The following is a 21,165-nucleotide window of genomic DNA, read 5'->3' on the forward strand; positions in this document are numbered from 1 at the left end:
CCTTTGTCATGACTATTCCTGTGTCTTATCCAGCACACTTACTTACGGACAGGTTTACTGGGGATGGGGGATATGCCTTTTGGGAAAAAAAAAAATTACGGTTACATAGAAAATGCTCAATAGATATCTGTTCAGTTAAATCTGTCTATGAATGGGCTCTATCAAATGAAAGACTATAATGTTTTACTAAGTAGTTAAAATATACTCCTTGCCGAGTGTGGTGGCACATGCCTGTAATCGCAGCGGCTCAGGAAGCTGAGGCAGAAGGATCCCAAGTTCAAAGCCAGCCTCAGCAACTTAGTGAGGCCCTAAGCAATTTAGCAAGACCTTGTCTCTAAATAAAAATATAAAAAAGGGGCGAGGGATGTGACTCAGTGGCTAAGCACTCCTGAGTTCACTCCCTGGTACCTAAATAAATAAATAAGATATATTCTTTAAAGAATATATAATGGTAACAAAATTGGCTTATTAGACAATTAGCTTTAGTCCAAAACACCTATATTATATAAATTTTAAATTTAGTTACATCCAAAGTAAAAAGATTATACAATCATAGCTCATGTAGTGTATACTAAATTATCCAGAACTTTTTTTTTGCTTTAAACCTACTGTTCACAGTAATAACATATCTATAGCTACATCCATACACAGATAATTTCAGTTCAACAAATAATTATTGCATCCTTATGATGTGTGGGTTACTATACTTGTGGGATTTTTTAAAACTGATGTCTCATGTAACAATTATGTAATGACTTGGTAGCTTTATGTTCAAAGTTAAAAGAGAAGATCTGAGATTCTCACAAGTTAGGTAGTTTCTCAAAGTTTAGCAAATGGGTAGAGGCTAAAGACAGATTCAAACTTTTGTTTCCTAACTTGAAATGTTGGATATTTTTATTCTAGCTTCTTATTTCTCAGCAATTATTCATTACCAAGCCTTGAATATAATTTGCCCCCCCCAAAGGTCATGTTGAAATTTTAAGAGATGAGGTGGGTGCAGGTGGGATTATTTGGAGGTGATTAGGGCTCTGCTCTCAGGAATGGGTTAATCAATTTGTGCGATTCATGAATTAATGGGTTAATGTCTTTTTTTTTATAAAGAGAGAGAGAGAAGAGAGAGAGAGAGAGAGAGAGAGAGAGAGAGAGAGAGAGAGAGAGAGAAAGAATTTTTAATATTTTATTTTTTAGTTCTCGGCAGACACAACATCTTTGTTGGTATGTGGTGCTGAGGATCGAACCCGGGTCGCACGCATGCCAGGCGAGCGCGCTACCGCTTGAGCCACATCCCCAGCCCTGGGTTAATGTCTTATATCTAAAGATTGTCTGCTATAAAAGCCAGTTTCGCTGGGTCTCCCACGCACTTCCTGGCTCATGCTCTGCACCAGCCATCTCAGGACTCTGCCATCAGGAAGACAGATCATCACTACATGTGGCCCTCCAAACTTGGACCAAAACCATGAGCCTAAACAAACCTCTTTTCTTTATAACTTACCCAGCCTGTGGTATTGTTATCAGCAACATAAAATGGACTAAGATAACCATCTCGCTTGTACTTGTGGACTGCTTAATCAGGACTTACAAACAGCTTCCTGGGAGAGGATTTTTCCTTGAAAAATATCAATTTGCTCTTAAACGATGCATTATCGTGCATCACTGAGCCCTGTGTTTTATCTAACAACAAATCTAGATGGAGAGGTCAGAAGTGCAGTTTTATGCGGAATGAGCTATTTAATGATGCAGATGCAAAATCATGAGCAGTAGCAGCCCACTTATCTGCAGGTAAGATCTAACAACCACAAGCACCTCTGTACCAAGGCCACTAGGATGCATAGCTGTCACAAAACTCATGATTTTCTTTGTAGGAATCTCCTCAAACCACTTCAGAATCTCATCCAGAAAAAAGATGTCAAAAAATGTATGAAAAGCAGTAAAAACTGATGGGAGAAAAAGTACAGAATAGTAGGCATTTACGATCAGTGTGTGTGGAACAGGGTGTGCATCTGTGTAAGTGCATTTCAAATATACAACCAAATGCAATTAACATGTATTAAATAAGTTAATAAGGCATCTGATATTAATAACCAAGGCTTCATAATCAAGGGAAAATTATTAAATAATTGATAGTTTCCTTCATTTGTAAAGGTAGGAAAGAACAAATTTCAGAAATTGTTAAATCAGAATTGGTTAATATTTTAAGCATTCCTATGAGTAAACTTCCTTTATGTACAAAATTCTGATATGAATTAATTTTTATTAAAGCCCGACACATAAGAGATGTGACTGCTTAAGTTCACTAATGTTTAAGATTTAGATGTGTGCAGTTTTCAAATGAATTAAAATTAGTATTGACTATTGAATCTCATAGATTTATTAGGGGGCAGGAAGATAGATTTGTAATATAAAATATTTCCAGATTCATTTGAAATGGAAATATTGCTCTTACCTTTTTGGAAGCAAATTTGCTTTTAAGTTAAATTTTGCTCTTTTTTGTTAGTCATTAAATTCAATATTCTGCAGAACACTGACAGTCACGTTTCATTTTAATGCCATGTCATACATACCACCAGAGAGTTCTAGTTTCTGCTTTTCAGAGCCTCTTCTAGAGCAGACCCAACATTCGGGTCTAGGGCTCCATCTAGTGGCTGAAGCACAACTGACGTGTGAGTATTATTTGCTTGTAGTGTATTTTAAAATTCCAGGGCACTTTTTTTTTTTTTTCAGAAAATAGTGAGAATTCTATTTTCTTTTACTTATCAGAAATATCTAAATTGTCTTCTAAAATGAAAATACACATCATTTAATATGCTACACAATTCTTTTTTTTTTTTTTTGGTTATAGGTGGAAACAATATATTTTATATTTATGTGGTGCTGAGGATTGAACCCAGTTTAAAATAAGGAAAACCCATAGGACATAGTAATGGATAGCATAGCTTTAAACACCTTTTGATTCAAATAAACTACACATTCACTTAAGCGTAGCATACACTATGTTGTGCAGAAGACAGTATATGAACAATGAACCTGCTGACATTAATGTGATGTGACTGATGAATTTCTAACATGCCTTAAACAATTTAGCATTCGCAGGTGTTAGTACATTAAAGGCATTTCAAACTCCTTGGTCACATCTTTATGTTATTATCTAAACTGCACATTAACAAAATATATTTGATTATTCTTATATTTAAATAGGTTCTCCTTGGCATTTCCTTTTTCTCCTTAAATTTCCTTGCTAATACCTAGAAAATGGTTCCTCTTTCACATTTATACCAATTAAATTCTTAAGACCAAAATAAACAGATAACAAATCAGGTCCTCTTAAAGCACAGTGGGATCAAGTGTTAGAGGCAAAAATTAATTCGACTGCCTCAGAGAAAGTTTCCCATTGCCATTTGTTCCTCTCCAATAGCGTGCGTGGCTTTCGAAAATCATCTGGTATAATCCCAAGCTCCACGTGAATTATTATTGGTCATACACAAGTAACTTACTCAATCCGCCCGAAGCAAAGGTAAGGCTGAGAAGATGTGCATTAAAGGCATGCAATCCAACCTGAATTTCTGTAGAACCAGTGTTGACTACATTTTGAACACTAAGTTACGAAATCATGCGTACAATTATAAATCAGAAGCCAGCACATGCTCACTTTGAACCAGTTACAGCAAATTAACAAAATTTCATTCTTTCTATTTAAAAATGTTACTAGACTGATAGTTCAGGAGACCACACCTGCATAGAATACAGTTGTCCCTTAGAATCTGAGGGGGACTGGTTTCCTGGAATCCCTGACACCAAGTACATATCAAAGCTCACAGATGCTCAAGGTCCGTATATAAGATGTTGTCATATTTACATACAACATACACACATCTTACTGTATAATTTAAATCATCTCTAGATTACATGTAAAACCTAACAAGGTGTGAATGCTACATTAATAGATGTTATATTGTATGTCTTAGGGAACAACGACAAGGAAAGAAGACTGTATATGTTCAAACAGATGGGACTTTTATTCCCAAATATCTTTGATCCAATGTTAGTTGAATCTGCAGAGGTGGAAGCCTCAGATCCAAAGGGCCGACTATAACTTATCTCTCCGTTAAATAGATAAGTGGATTTGGTCAGGAACTTCACAAGGACATTTTGATGTAGCTGTGAGATAGAGAAATGTGGGCTGGAAATAGGATAATTAGCTGTCATTTAAAGGATTTAGACACACCTGGATAGGGTCTCTAGGATCATGTCTCAGGGCTTTTCCTTGAACCTGTCCTATTCGATACATCCATCCTTTAACTTGCAAAGATGGAGAAACTGAAGGACAGTGCAGAAGTACTAAAAGCAAAAAGGGAGGGAGAGGTTTCAAATTATTTCAATTTATCAGAATAAAGTGCCCAACTCAGTACAATGGGTATAGAATAATTATTTCCCAGAATGGAAAAGGTGCTTGTCACCCTCACAACGAGTCTGTTCCGTATCTCCAGCTGGTGCTAATCACTTTAAAAAATATGGAACACACTGCTCCAAGAGAACCCATCATTGGAGGGTAAGCTCCAACATAGTACAACACTGCCTGTTTAGGTCTCAAAGAAATCATTTATAGGTACAAGGGATTAACTAGACCTAGTTGGCAGCAATAGTTGATTTGGATAGCTTACAGGCAGTGTCTACTGCTTAAAGACTTCACCTTACTTTTGAATATATTAAGAGAAAATCCATAAACAGGATCAGTTCCCTCAATGTGTGGTATGAAAACTTTCAGAGACACAGTGGTAAAGTCAGAGTACAGCTAGAAAAGCATGGCTGAGAGAACTGGGGGTGGGGGTGGGGTGGCTTGGGGAAATGGAGATGGCAGTGGTCCACTGCAGTGTTCATGAAAGCCAGGGCCAGCAAACTGGATTACAGTGCAATCATCCGAGGCATCCCATCCCCACGGAAGGTTCTGAGACCCAAATAGTGCCATGTGAGACAGTTCCACGCTGTCAGAGATGGGGACTCTGCTCTTAAATTTCACCCAACTTGTCCTGCAGACTAAGTTGTCACTTGAAGTATATGATGGGAGGTGGAAAAATAAGTAGTGAGAAAAGATGCTTAAGCAAGAGCCACACTTGTGCAAAAGAGATCCAAGCAGCTGGAACACCAGGTTGCTGTGAGGATCAAATAAGAGAAAATACATGTCAGTGTTCAGAAAACCGCCTGGCAGCGACGGGCTCTGTCTGACAGATGACAGGCAAGGGACTCCCCTAATTGGGATCACGCTGGACTGTGACATACAAAGTCCATTGTGACTCTCCACATCTATGACTTCATCCCATTAATAAGCCAAGCTAGTTAACTCAAGTTCAGCATTCAAGGTTGATGTTGCTTTGAATTATGGTGCGTATATGATGTCTCCTCTACCCTTACAGTATATTTTAAAACCTGTAAGATGTACTCCTAAATAATGCCACAGAGTTAAATCATTTAATAGTACCAGATTAGAAATCGTCCTCTTTCACTGTTCATCATTTGGATAAAGTGGAACAGAGGTGTCTGTGTGAAGATGAAGCTCATATATATATATTCCAGAAAGCACATGGAGAATAACTCAAAGTATATGATGATTCACTGAGGATAGAACATTAAAAAAACACACACACAGAAATGACCCCATAAAAAGTGAGTAGTATGGCCTGATGACCCCATCTGCTCTGATGTGTGTTCACCATTTACTGATGGGAGAGAATCGGCTTATTTGACTTCAAAGTCTTTAAATTCATTCTTTGCCTTCATGATGAAGAAATTGATTTACAAATAGTACCAAAGAAACACATGAACGACTCTCCTGGGGAAACCCAGAATCAACAGGAGAGGGAAGAATCTAGAAGGAAGTAGAAGCCGAAAAGGCTTGGGAAGCAAAGAGGAAACGTGGGAAGAGGCAATTTGAACAATGCGCTCCGTTAGCCGTCATTGAGGAATGTCAAAAGTAGATAAAGTGTTAGTTGAACAGAAGTAAACCCCAGATTCTATGATGCTCTCTGGACTTTGGGCAGCCTCCTGTGCCATAACTTTACTGCAGACAATGGTTCAGAGTGACGACCCTTCAGTGCAGCTCTGGAAGGACAGAGCTAAGTCAAGGCCAATTAGGCCCATTTAAAATATTTTGCTACCTGTGCTGGGGAATGGTTGACATCACATGGTTACTTTACTGTTTGAGATGGGAACTATTTACACAGCCACACCGGAATCTGTCGCACTTCAAGTTTCCAGTTAGAGGCAGATGCTGAAGTCTGATTGCTGATGAGGACAGGAACTGGACGGGGCCTGCTTGTTTATTAAAAAAGTGTATGCATGCATTTCCCTGTTCCTTCTGCTCCTTTAAGCATCACACACTCTAATCACCACTTTTCCTAGGACGGATGGTGTAACTGCAGGTCTTCCTCTAGTCTCTTGCCAGTGCCCCCACCCACCCACCCACTGGGGAATCCTGGGGGACCCACAAGCCCAGGAAGCCAGAGGGTGCTGGCTGAGGGGCACCCAAGGCAGAAGATGCATTGGTAGGGATCTAAGTGAAGACTCAAGAGCTCATTTCCTTGTCAGGTAGGTGGGTGAGCAGGAGGAGGATGGGCAAAGTCTGTCAATCACTTGTGATCTCAATTTATTCTCTCTAATCTGTGAATACTTAAAATCTTCTCCTGAAATAAAAAGATACCAGTGAGAATCAAATAGAATTATGTGGACATGTTTTTAAAACTCTCCATAGACCTATGTCTATTACATTCTCATTTTTCATTTTGTTTGCTTTTTGAAGGAAAAGGATTAAAAAAAAAAGTAGGAAAACACGATCAAAGGGTGGAGGTGAGTAAGAGGCCAGCTTGAAAAGACAATAATTTTGCTCAGCTTGTTGTTTGATGTGCCACAGGGACATTGTTAACCCTGATAAACTACATGCTGATTAAGTGGTGGTGTTGCTTATAAGAAAGATGGCTAGATTACTATGTTCACACCATTTTAAAAGCCCTTGAGAAATGGAAGAAATCTCTCATTGGTTTCTAAAGTGTACTGAGCCTTACACTTTTTTTTTTTTTCAATTATGACAGAGAGATTGCATTCTGGCCAGAAGAAATGAAGTAAATTCAAGGTGTTACATATAAGGGGCAAGTACAAAATGCCACGGCAGCACACTGTGCCCTGTCGTGGAGCAACTGGCCCTCACAAGGGAAGCCCTGGGCGCTGTACCTGTATGTGTCCTCCGGTGAGCCTTCAGGTGAGAACTTTTTGTGTACACTTTGTTGCATCCCTCAAAATCACATCTGTGGATACGTCGTTTCCTGGAGTCCGGGGATTCGGACCGTCTCTGGCGTCTTGTGCTCTCAATACTAAATGGTGAAATTGAACTGGAAAAAGAAAAAGGGGTGTTACATGGTGAGAAGCACTGCACTCCATCTTGGGTCTGGTGGCCTGAGAACTGGTCTCAGACTCCACAGCCTCACAGGCTCCCTGCCACCACTGTCTTGGATGTGTCTTGTGTCTTGTTTTCTAATCCGCAAAGGCAAGCACTGGAACTGATTTCTGGCAGAACACTCCCAGGAAGAGAAAGACACACTTAAAACAATACCAACAAGGAACTAAAACCGAGTGAAGCATTGGGAGGACAGTAATCTCCTCTTATCAGAAGGAACCATCTGGTGGTGGTAGATTAACACAGCTCTGAACTTCTGAATACCCTTTCTAAGGAATATTTTAGGAAGCCCTGCTATAGACAATTGACAAGATGAATGCATTTAATAAGTAACAGCAGGTCTGAGCTGCGTGTGACCACATATAACACTGTGTAAAATCACAATGCACCTTTCAAAACAAGTGAGGTCAGGCTGAAAGAAATGACATCAGTACATCAATAACGTGACTCATGACAAGCTATTTCTGAGCAGTAAAGTGCACTGCCATTTAACTTTTCTAGTTGGTGCTTTTGCATGGTGAGGAATAAAGTGCACTGTATGTATTTAAAGATTAGCTGTACTACTATTACGAACAAAAAGTTTTAACTAGAAGTTTGGCCCTGACTTGCGTGTTGTTTAATCTTAATGCCCCACTAGAAAAACAGGATTAGTTTGTAATGTCAGATAATTGATTAACATGTACCTTTTAAAAACCTTAATCTCTTTTGATGGAGAGAGAAATAAAGAATATGACTCTCTTTTTCAGTTACCCATGAAGTGCCTTTAAATTACAGTGAAATATGATAAAAAAGCAATCACCCATAATTCTACCATAACAATTTACCACGATTAATATTCTGACATATTTTCTTTCAGCTTTCCCATATTTTGATGCCTTGAAAAATTAGTATTAAAAAAATCACAAATGAAGAACTCTCCCCCTTGTCTTTCACCATCCCTGATCCTTTCTTCTTCTCCCAGGGAAAAGCTCTATCATCAGTTTTCTTTACATCTTTCCAATTCTTTTAAATGACGTTACCTATCTACATCTGCATTCATAGAAATTCATAATATTGCTGTGGTTTTGTACGAGTCACATAAATGTCATGTTGTTCACATCATTCTGCTACTTTTTTCTCTTCTTGCCCTGTTTTTCAATCTTATTAAACATCTGATATTTATACAGGTAGGTACAAAGGCTGTAGTTCATTTATCTGAAGTGCTATCGACTATAACTTATTGAATCTCCTTTTCGAAAAATATTTTAACTTAAAGTTCTGAAATTAGAATGTTCCTTGGAATGATGGCTTGTTAAGGTTTAATGGGTATAATTTGTCTTTATTAATGGTACATAAAGTAATTGCTTTTTTCAATAGATGATATTTCAACTTAGGTCAAAAGTTGCTAAACTTTTTCTTTTATAAAGAGCTAAATAGTAAATAAATACTTTATTTCAACTTTAAGAACCAAAAGGTCTTACGCTTAACTAATCATCTCTGAAACTGTATCATGAAAGCAGCTATAGACACTGTAAGCAAAGAAACATGGTTCCAATAAAACTTTATGTACAAAAACAATGGGCTGTATTTGGGTTCTAATTTGCTAACTCCTGACTTTATGACATATGGTAGCAATCCAATTAAAAACTCATCCCAGAGTTTAAATATCCAATTTTCTGACTGATGGCCATGTAGACTGTTTCTAACATTATCCTGTTACACTGCTCTGGTACGCCCCCCCCCTTTTATTTTAAATGTCTCCTATACATGTGCCTTTTATATTTTCCATGTAGATTTTCCCTTCTACAAATAAAAACTGAGGCCACCAAAGTTTTGTATGTGGAACTTCAAATACTAATGATGTTCTTCTACCTGGGCCTCAAACAGTTCTGGAGAGACATTTGTCTCTACTTTACCTTTCAGAACTACTTACTTGATCTCTTTGTGGAAAAGTGACAAGGTAAGTGGGAATGAGGAAAAAGGGAACCAAAGGTGAAGTCAAAGACCTTGAGAAACCCAAGATGATGAGTGGGCAATCCCAACCAGTGAGGACTGCTATTGTCCTGAGGTCCACAGCAGAATTCCACAGTTAACAGGGACCACAGGTGATGACAATCATGGATTGGGGGTTTGGCTGAGCCAAGTCCAGTGTCATGACAGTCAAGATACTGCTACCAAGTAATTTTGTATCTCTAGAGCCAATGAATGTGGGCATTCAAGAAATGCTTGCTACGTAGAATGAATAATTAATACTTATCTGCTTAATGAATCAATACTACTATCCTTTGATGAAAAATAAGTCTGATTAGATAGTGGGAACTATGGGTGTTTCTACTCTGTGCTTCCTATGTTTTCGGAGCACTGTGATCTCTCTTTAGAAGACACCTGAGTGTCTTCTGCAACATGTCTTCTGCGCTTCAAAAACTGAACTTGTTCTACAGAGTGGAAGTGTGCAAGTAACTATTGCATACACCAGCGTAAGATCCTTCCACTAATCTTCAATGCCAATCTTGGTATGATCAAAATGGTTGAGGTAAAATTGTTGTCCCTGTGTTCCCAAACTTTGTGCCAAAAATATCTATACAGTTCAGAAGAACATTAACTAGAGGTCCACTCCTTTCCCCCAAAGACTAGCCCATTTAGAGCAGCAAAGGAGTGCTGGGGGTGGCCTCATGGGCTCCACACTGCAATAATTAGATCTAGAGAGAACAAATGAGTGAATCAGGACTTCAGCTGCACAACAGTCCCGCTTGGAATGGCACGTTAAATTAGAATTAAACCCAGAGAGGCTCGAAAAGTCACATCCAGAAACAGCTCTATTTAAATAGAAGGCGCCGCATGGCTGCGATGGAGGAAATGAGGGTTAACTGTAATCAGCAGGTAATAAGAGACCATTTGTCACGGGTGACCTTAATGTGCTGAGATGCCCTTCACTGAAATTGGAGATCTTATAGGAGTTAAAAAAAATAATAATAATAAAAAGGACAGGGCATCCTTTCAAGGCAAGGAAGAGGACACACACACATTGAAGATTTAAAAATAAGAGAAGAAAACACAGGAATTGAAGTTGCTTTATCAAAGTCAAACATGATCTCTGCAGAACTCCAGGTAGCACAGCCAAGGACAATGGTGATGGTGGGCATTTGCAGAATGTTAGTATGTTAACAAGTTCTGTTCTAGGAACTTTCAGCTTCAAAGCCACCCTCTAGGCTGAGAGCATCAGTAGTGTGATCTTACAGATGAAGACACAGAGGCAAAGGGAAGGGAAGGGAAAGTTGGTGGCTATGGCAAGATTTGGACCAAGTGGTTGATGCCTGAGCTCAATTTTAACATTATATTGATTCAGATATAGACCTGATAAACCAGCATAGGACAGAATATGGGAAACCAAGAAAATAATTGGTATCACTTAAATTTCTCCTCTAACCCAATTAAATAAGACAACAGCACATACAAAGCATTCTTTAAAGTAGCCTGCTCAGGGCTGGAGTCGTGGCTCATTGGTAGAGCACTTGCCTGGCATGTGTGAGGCACTAGGCTTGATCCACAGCACCACATAAAAATAAGTAAGTAAAATAAAGGTATTGTGTCCATGTACAACTTAAAAAAAAAAAGGTAGCCTGCTTTTAAATAAGAAAAACATTTTTAATTTGAGAAAATTAGGGTAAACTGTTTTATAAACACTATTAGGTGCTCAGTATATTTACTATTATTCTACCTATGAAAAATACTTTCTTACAATTATTGTAAAGCATATATTTACTCTTAGGAAAGTGTTTTTCTGAAGGTTGAGGCTGGCACCGGCATACCATGGAATTAGTTCCTTCCCGCCATTGCAGTTTACCTACAATTCTACCAAAAGAATTCTGCACAACAAAAGTGTCTTAAAGAAAGTGGGAATATTGTTTTTAAAAATGTATATTTTCTCCTGTTTTCAAAGCTGATTTAAAAACTCTTTAAGTATCACCTGTAGAAATTCTGAATTAGCTTCTGCCATAGAATACATGTAAGTAGAACAACTGCCTTATAAGTAAATCAAATACTACCTTGGGAATGAACTATCAGGGCCATAGTTAAACAAGACAGGATAAAACTTACAGTTATCCAGGAATTACATCAATCTCAGAAAAAGGATTCTATTTGCATGGACAAGCAAAGTATCTGCATTAGCTTGCAGGATTTCCCTTAGCCAGCAGATGGCTCTTAGATGCCAGAATCTTCATAATCATCCTTTATAGAACAGAATCTGCCCCATCAATCCATGTCCATGTATTTTTCTCTGATATTAATTAGGGAAAGGTGCTATTTAGATATGCCCACTGCCAATTTCCTGGCAGTCACATCCCAAAGCTGGAAAGATTCACCCACGTATTATTCTTTCATTCCTGTCTGTATTTTTCTATAGAAAACTTCTATTGAACAGACTACAATTTTGAGATTTGTAGTTATCACTCTTTCTAGAAGCTTTAGTTAGGACATTATACCACTTCTTGTTTCTATTTGTACTCAATAAAAATATTTTCATAAAATGGTATGAATCAAGAGCAATACATTTTTCTAATATATGTTTAAAAGCTCAAAATCAGCCTATATTCAAACTATAGTCTGGTACTTTTTACATATGAAAAGAGTATGCCCAAAATGTATTTCTAATTATTGTTTTATTGTAATAAACAAAAATCTATAATGGGTATACAAATGAGGCTACTTGGGAGGTTAAAGAAGGCTGGGGATGAATTCATTATTTTATATATTAAAAAAAGCTGCCATTAAGTATCATTAAGTATTTCTCCACATCCCTTTCTAAATCATGACAAAAACTCAAAACTATTACAGGCATATATTCTTGTTCTTTATTTTTATTTTTTATTGGTTGTTCAAAATATTACAAAGCTCTTGACATATCATATTTCTTTTTTTTCAGTTGTTTTTCTTTTTTTTATTGGTTGTTCACAACATTACAAAGCTCTTGACATATCATATTTCACACATTAGACTGAAGTGGGTTATGAACCCCCAATTTTACCCCAAATGCAGATTGCAGAATCACGTCGGTTACACATCCACAATTTTACATAATGCCCTATTAGTAATTGTTGTATTCTGCTACCTTTCCTATCCCCTACTATCCCCCCTCCCCTCCCCTCCCATCTTCTCTCTCTACCCCATCTACTGTAATTCATTTCTCTCCTTGTTTATTTTCCCATTCCCCTCACAACCTCTTATATGTAATTTTGTAGAGCAATTAGGGTCTTCCTTCATTTCCATGCAATTTCCCTTTTCTCTCCCTTTCCCTCCCATCTCATGTCTCTGTTTAATGTTAATCTTTTCTTCCTACTCTTCCTCCCTGCTCTGTTCATAGTTGCTCTCATTATATCAAAGAAGACATTTGGTATTTGCTTTTTAGGGATTGGCTAGCTTCACTAAGCATAATCTGCTCTAGTGCCATCCATTTCCCTGCAAATTCTATGATTTTGTCATTTTTTATTGCTGCATAGTACTCCATTGTGTATAGATGCCACATTTTTTTTTTATCCATTCATCTATTGAAGGGCATCTGGGTTGGTTCCACAGTCTAGCTATTGTGAATTGTGCTGCTATGAACATCGATGTGGCAGTATCCCTGTAGCATGCTCTTTTAAGGTCTTCAGGGAATAGTCCGAGAAGGGCAATAGCAGGGTCAAATGGTGGTTCCATTGCCAGCTTTCCCAGGAATCTCCAAACTGCTTTCCAAATTGGCCGCACCAATTTGCAGTCCCACCAGCAATGTACAAGAGTACCCTTTTCTCCACATCCTCGCCAGCACTTGTTGTTGTTTGACTTCATAGTGGCTGCCAATCTTACTGGAGTGAGATGGTATCTTAGGGTGGTTTTGATTTGCATTTCTCTGACTGCTAGAGATGGAGAGCATTTTTTCATGTACTTGTTGATTAATTGTATATCCTCCTCTGAGAAGTGTCTGTTCAGGTCCTTGGCCCATTTGTTGATTGGGTTATTTGTTATCTTATTGTCTAATTTTTTGAGTTCTTTGTATACTCTGGATATTAGGGCTCTATCCGAAGTGTGAGGAGTAAAAATTTGTTCCCAGGATGTAGGCTCCCTATTTACCTCTCTTATTGTTTCTCTTGCTGAGAAAAAACTTTTTAGTTTAAGTAAGTCCCATTTGTTGATTCTTGTTATTAACTCTTGTGCTATGGGTGTCCTATTAAGGAATTTGGAGCCCGACCCCACAATATGTAGATCGTAGCCAACTTTTTCTTCTATCAGACGCAGAGTTTCTGATTTGATATCAAGCTCCTTGATCCATTTTGAGTTAATTTTTGTGCATGGCGAGAGAAAGGGATTCAGTTTCATTTTGTTGCATATGGATTTCCAGTTTTCCCATCACCATTTGTTGAAGATGCTATCCTTCCTCCATTGCATGCTTTTAGCCCCTTTATCAAATATAAGATAGTTGTAACTTTGTGGATTAGTCTCTGTGTCCTCTATTCTATATCATTGGTCCACCCGCCTGTTTTGGTACCAGTACCATGCTGTTTTTGTCACTATCGCTCTGTAATATAGTTTGAAATCTGGTATCGCTATACCGCCTGATTCACACTTCCTGCTTAGAATTGCTTTTGCTATTCTGGGTCTTTTATTTTTCCATATGAATTTCATGATAGCTTTATCTATTTCTACAAGAAATGCCATTGGGATTTTGATTGGCATTGCATTAAACCTATAGAGAACTTTTGGTAATATCGCCATTTTGATAATGTTAGTTCTGCCTATCCATGAACAGGGTATATTTTTCCATCTTCTAAGATCTTCTTCTACTTCTCTCTTTAGGGTTCTGTAGTTTTCATTGTATAAATCTTTCACCTCTTTTGTTAGGTTGATTCCCAAGTATTTTATTTTTTTTTGAGGATATTGTGAATGGAGTGTTTTTCCTCATTTCCGTTTCAGTAGTTTTGTCGCTGATATACAGAAATGCCTTTGATTTATGTGTGTTGATTTTATATCCTGCCACTTTGCTGAATTCATTTATTAGTTCTAGTAGTTTCTTTGTAGACCCTTTTGGGTCTTCTAGGTACAGAATCATGTCATCTGCAAATAGTGATAATTTAAGTTCTTCTTTTCCTATTTTTATGCCTTTAATTTCTTTCGTTTAATTGCTCTGGCCAGTGTTTCGAGAACTATATTGAATAGAAGTGGTGATAGAGGGCATCCCTGTCTTGTTCCGGATTTTAGAGGGAATGCCTTGAACTTTTGTCCATTCAGAATGATGCTAGCCTGAGGCTTAGCATAGATAGCTTTTACAATGTCAAGGTAAGTTTCTGTTATCCCTAGTTTTTCTAATGTTTTGAACATAAAGGGATGCTGTACTTTGTCGAATGCTTTCTCTGCATCTATCGAGATGATCACGTGGTTCTTATCTTTAAGTCTATTGATGTGGTGAATAACATTTATTGATTTCTGTATATTGAACCATCCTTGCATCCCAGGGATGAATCCTACTTGATCATGGTGCACAATTTTTTTGATGTGTTTTTGTATTCGATTCGCCAGAATTTTATTGAGGATTTTTGCATCTAGGTTCATTAGAGATATTGGTCTGTAGTTTTCTTTCTTTGAGGTGTCTTTGTCTGGTTTCGGAATCAGGGTGATGTTGGCCTCATAGAATGAATTTGGAAGAGCTCCCTCTTTTTCTATTTCCTGAAATAACTTGAAAAGTATTGGTATTAATTCTTCTTTAAAGGTTTTGTAAAACTCCGCTGTATACCCATCCGGTCCTGGGCTTTTCTTGGTTGGTAATCTTTTGATGGCTTCTTCAATTTCATCCATTGATATTGGTCTGTTCAAATTGTGTGTATCCTCCTGACTCAGTCTGGGCAAATCATATGACTTAAGAAATTTATCGATGTCTTCACTATCTTCTATTTTATTGGAATATAGGTTTTCAAAATAATTTCTAATTGTCTTCTGTATTTCTGTAGCATCTGTTGTGATATTGCCTTTTTCATCCCGTATGTTAGTAATTTGAGTTCTCTCTCTTCTTCTCTTCGTTAGCATGGCTAAAGGTCTGTCGATCTTATTTATTTTTTCGAAGAACCAACTTTTAGTTTTGTTAATTTTTTCAATAGTTTCTTTTGTTTCAATTTCATTGATTTCCACTCTGATTTTAATTATTTCTTGCCTTCTGCTACATTTGCTGTTGTTTTGCTCTTCCTTTTCTAGGGCTTTGAGATGAAGTGTGAGCTCATTTATTTGTTGGTTTTTTCTTTTTTTGAGGAATCACCACCAGGTGATGAATTTTCCTCTTAAAACTGCTTTCATTGTGTCCCATAGATTCCGATATGTTGTGTCTGTATTTTCGTTTATCTGTAAGAATTTTTTGATTTCCTCCTTTATGTCTTCTGTAACCCATTGATCATTCAGTAACGTATTGTTCATTGTCCATGTGATGTAGGATTTTTCCTTCCTTCTTTTATCATTGATTTCCAGTTTCATTCCATTATGATCAGATAAAATGCAAGGTATTATGTCCACCCCTTTATATTTACTGAGGGTTGCCCTATGGCATAATATATGGTCTATTTTTGAGAAGGATCCATGTGCTGCTGAGAAAAAAGTATATCCATTTGATGATGGTTGATATATTCTATATATGTCAGTTAAGTCTAGGTTATTGATTGTGATATTGAGTTCTATAGTTTCTTTATTCAACTTTTGTTTGGAGGATCTGTCCAATGGTGAGAGAGGTGTGTTGAAGTCACCCATAATTATTGTGTTGTGGTCTATTTGATTCTTGAACCTGAGGAGAATTTGTTTTATGAATGTCACAGCACCATTATTTGGTGCATAAATATTGATAATTGTTATGTCTTGTTGGTGAATGGTTCCTTTTAACAGTATATAATGACCTTCTTTATCCCTTTTGATTAACTTAGTCTTGAAGTCGATTTTATTCGATATGAGGATGGCCACCCCTGCTTGCTTACGAGGACCGTGTGCGTGGTATATTTTTCCCATCCTTTCACCTTCAGCCTGTGTATGTCTTTTCCAATCAGATGTGTCTCCTGGAGGCAGCATATTGTTGGATTTGTTTTTTTAATCCATGATACCAGCCTATGTCGCTTTATTGGAGAGTTTAAGCCATTAACATTCAGAGTTACTATTGATATATGGTTTGTACTTCCATCCATGTTTGATTATTTATCCTTTTTTAAAAAAATTTAGTTTGTTTCTCCATGATTATCTTTCCCCTCACCCTCCGTCTTTACTGAGGCATTTCCCACTGATGGTTTTGGTTATTTGTTTTCATTTCTTCCTCGTGTAGTGTTTTGCTCAAAATGCTTTGCAATGCTGGTTTTCTGGCTGCAAATTCTTTTAACTTTTGTTTATCATGAAAGATTTTTATTTCGTTGTCATACCTGAAGCTTAATTTTGCTGGATACAGAATTCTTGGTTGGCATCCATTGTCTTTCAGTGTTTGAAATACATTGTTCCATGACCTTCTTGCTTTCAGTGTCTGTGATGAAAAATCCGTTGTTAACCTTATTGGTTTACCCCTGAATGTAATCTGTCTCCTTTCTCTTGTAGCTTTTAATATTTTCTCTTTGTTCTGTATATTGGATATCTTCATAACAATGTGTCTTGGCGTTGGTCTACTGTGATTTTGTGTGCTCGGTGTCCTGTATGCATCTTCAATTTGTATATCTGTTTCCTTTTTTATTTCTGGAAAGTTTTCTGTAATTATTTCATTCAGCAGGTTACTCATTCCCTTGGTTTGAATCTCTGTACCTTCTTCTATCCCGATGACTCGTAAGTTTGGTTTTTTTATGTTATCCCATAACTCTTGGATGTTTTTCTCGTGATTGTTTACCAGCCTTTCTGCGTTGGCTAGACTCTTTTCAAGATGATATATTTTGTCTTCATTCTCTGACGTTCTGGCTTCTACTTGCTCCACTCTGTTAGTGATACTCTCAATTGAGTTTTTAATTTGGTTTATCGTTTCCTTCATTTCTAGAATTATTGTTTGATTATTTTTTATAATCTCATTCTCCTGATAAAGATGCTTAACTTCTTCTTTTATCTGTTTATGTAATTCATTCTCAATGTGTTCTTTCGCTGTTTGAATTTGCTGTCTTGTATCCTCTTTAAGGTTCCATTCCATCTGTCTAAGGTGTTCCTTGAGTTCTTTATATGACCATTTTTCTGATGACTCTAGGTCCTCCTGAATATTTAGGCTGTCCTGCATTGTTTGTACTCCTTTTCTTCCTTGCTTTTTGAAGCTTCTCATGTTACTTCTTGTTCTGTTTGACTGCTGAGTTACTGTTTACTCCTATAAATTTATTTGATGCTTGGGAGGAAAGGTATTAGAAGGGAAGGGAAGAAGTCACTAAAGAGAATGAGAGTAAGCAGGTAGAATTCAAGGAAGGGGGGATAAGAGAAATGAAAAGAGAAAAGGAGAAAAAAAATAGGAAATAAAAAAAAAATTAAAAAAAAATAATAAAAAAATTAAAATTAAAATTAGAAGAAAAAAAATTTAAAAAAATTATAAAAAAAAATTAAAAAAACAACAAGAAAGAAAAATGAAAATGAAAGAAAAACCCAAATACAAAAAAAGAGAAAAGAAAAAAAGAAAACAAAACAAAACAAAACTAATAAATGCAGTCTTAGAGTTTGATTAACTTCTCTTTCAGTAGGTGGCGCTGTGCCCACCAGGTCAAGTTTCTCCTGTCAATACGCGGGAACCAATCACTGTGCAGCAGCTCCTCCTCCCAGACTGGGCGAGTCTCCAATCCTGAGTGCCTAGGGCCTCCTCTTGTGTCTAGTCACTTCCCACTTTTCCTCTAGCCAGGCCCCTCTCACGGGTGCCGCTCACCACAATACTGGCTACACGGCAGGTCTGCTGCTCCCGGGAGCCCTGTTTTCATGAACGACTGGGCACACTCTCCCTGTTTGCCATTCCCTCAGACCCTAAGTTTCTAGAGCTGGGGGCTGAGAATCCTCAGCGAATTTTACTTGCCCTCCAGTAGCCACTCCCCCGGTAGCTGGTGCAAGAGACTTCAGCTGTCAGCACTGGTGGGAGCAGTAATTCCGCGCCGCGGGTCCCGCGCCACCTCTGATTCCCTGGGTCTGGCTATCATGCTCACGGGAGACCTGGGAGGGGCCCTTAAGGTTTCCCCGATGTGTGGAGAGGGAAGGCTAGGGAATTACACACCTGTAGCCGCAGGTTTCAATCGACATATCATATTTCATACATTAGATTCAAGTGGGTTATGAACTCCCATTTTTACCCCATTCATTTTTTTTGATGCATCATAACTTAGCAAGTAAGATCACAAGCTGTATTAAAGAGGTTTAAAGACAATCACAGTAGAAAAAAATTAATCTTTAATAACACTAACTATAATTGATTTTATTACCAATTACTCCATTACTCCACCAGATGAATTCATAACATAGGATGAAACACGGGCTATGAAATGAGGGTAAATTTCTTAGGTATGTTGGTCATACCCACCAATGAAAGACACATAATTTGCTTAAATATTTAGAGGAAGTTTCCCACAGAATCTGTTTAGAAAGCACTGGTTAAGTAATGTTTTATGCCAGGAGTTGTAGCTTGGTAGATCACGAGAACTTAATACCAAAACAAAACAAAACAAAACAAAACCACCTCTCTAGGTCAGGACAGGATTACAGGTGATTATTTTCATCTGAATGCCTTTCAGGTAGGCCTTGTGTGCCCCACGTGGCATGAGCCCCACCACCCTCTACTTCCTTGAATATATCTATTCTTACCCGTGTGGCTCTTCAGCACACCTAATTTTGAGATTCTTGAAAATTATGCCAAATTAGAAAGACAAATTCTCCTTGTTTTACCAAAGATAGACTTTAACCTATTCAAGTATAAAGCTAGGCTCTTAGACATACTTATTACCATTAGATGCTTGAAAGGGTGAAAGGAAAGGAGGGTAAAAAAGAAACCAGAGAGCACTGTCCACCCCCTGAGGAACTGAGCACTGGACATTCACCAGAGCCGCCAAATAACTCTACTTCATGGCGCAAGTGGACAGGAAGGGGTTCATTTTTCCCTATCAGAAGGATCTTCCTATCAGGTAGATTCACTAATAAGGTCGTCCTATGGATGTACCCCAGGCACAGACTGTGTATAATGAGACTCCGTATTTTAAATATTAAAACACATATAGATGTTCCAAATACACAGTTCCAATGAGATACTGTAATGCAACCATAAAGTAAACTTTTGACATGACCATCAAAACAAGCTTCCATCTATTTTATGCAGATCATTAACCAGATCTATGTTCCACTAGAGGTTTGTTTTATTAAAGAGCACTGAAATTATACCCGCTAACTATCTGGTACTTAAGCTTACATAAATTATTGAAAGTTTTTATTGCTCATGTGGGGACATATAAATAACAAGACCAAGAAGAACTCATTGGTAGGGCACCACATGAGATTTTTTTTTGTGTGTGTGTGATCAGAATAACTGTCTGGGGCCACCAGTAGGTATTTCTCCCACCATAAAGTGGCCATGTATTTGAATTTTAGAGAAAAACAAAAACATTCCCAATTGAGAAAAGAAGAATACTTGCTTTTTTATTTCTCTTCTGGAAAACATCACTTAATCTTCAAATACGCCACCAAATTAATGTTGGACTAGTAAGGCATAACCCAACTTCATATTTGAAAGAGAGAAGGAAACTGAGGCTCAGAAAACTATATTAAGGGCTGGAGTTGTGGCTCAGTTGTACAGCGCTTATCTTGCATATGTGAGGAATTGGTTTCGATCTTCACCACCACATTAAGATAAATAAATAAAATAAAGATACTGTGTCCATCTACAACTAAAACAAATATTAAAAATATATTAATTACGGTTCAAGGCTACACAGCTAATAGTGGCAGAGTTGGGAAGTCAGGCTCCAGGCTTCTTGATCCCAGGAACTAAGACTTTCCCTCTTTCCAATGAGGCTGTAGAAGGATTTGTGTGGTGTTTCTCACTTAGCATGAAGGAAAACTTGCCTGGAAACACGATTTTCATCAGATAGAACCACAAGCCCTGTTCCACTTCGGTTTTTGCTTTGGTTGCTAGGAAACTCAGACACAATCCACTAAGACTCAGTGTGTTTGTTTTCCACTCTCTCAAACTGGAACCCAAACACTATATGATGTTAATGTTATTCAGCTATTTTTAAATGTATGTATCCTGAAATTCTTCCTCAGCTATGTGAACTATTAATGAGAAACAAAAATAAGACATAGGACATGTTGTTCTTTAAAACACAGGAAAAAAAAAACATAAAAAGTAGAGAGAACCATGTGAAACTTGAATCTGAGTTTTAATTTGTAGACTTTTAATTAAAGTTCTGAGACTGATAAGCTCATATTATTATCTTCAAGGAGAAAAGAAAACAAGAATCCTGAGGACATTTAGTCTGGACATATAAACACAGCTCATAGCTTATTATAATTTATTAGCTATGGTACCTAATATAGATAATCTCTTTGAATTTAGATTCCCATATTTCAACTGTGTATTTAACCTATTCTGTCCTATTAACCAGATGCAGAACACCTATAAAAACTTAAATAAAGCATATCATACGTGAATATATAATATATAATTGTATGACAATATGTTAATATAGTAATATATATAAGCTATAGATTATGGCTTCTAACCTATATTAATGCATGTGTATCAATTTCCTTAAAGTTTTCAG

General features: G+C 37.4%; 1 protein-coding gene across 8 annotated transcripts in view; it reads right to left on the reverse strand.

Annotated features, from left to right (window-relative positions):
* KLF12 (KLF transcription factor 12) overlaps positions 1-21,165 on the reverse strand; it is a 467,218-nt gene that overhangs the window by 32,253 nt on the left and 413,800 nt on the right. For all 8 annotated transcript variants that reach the window (XM_081301545.1, XM_081301544.1, XM_081301550.1 and 5 more), the window contains one exon: positions 7,219-7,376. In XM_081301545.1, the coding sequence (XP_081157671.1) occupies positions 7,219-7,376 (158 nt within the window). The remainder of the gene's footprint in view (positions 1-7,218; positions 7,377-21,165) is intronic.

Source organism: Spermophilus citellus (genome assembly GCF_964194105.1).
Source record: "Spermophilus citellus genome assembly, chromosome: 1".
NCBI classification, from domain to species: domain Eukaryota; kingdom Metazoa; phylum Chordata; class Mammalia; order Rodentia; family Sciuridae; genus Spermophilus; species Spermophilus citellus.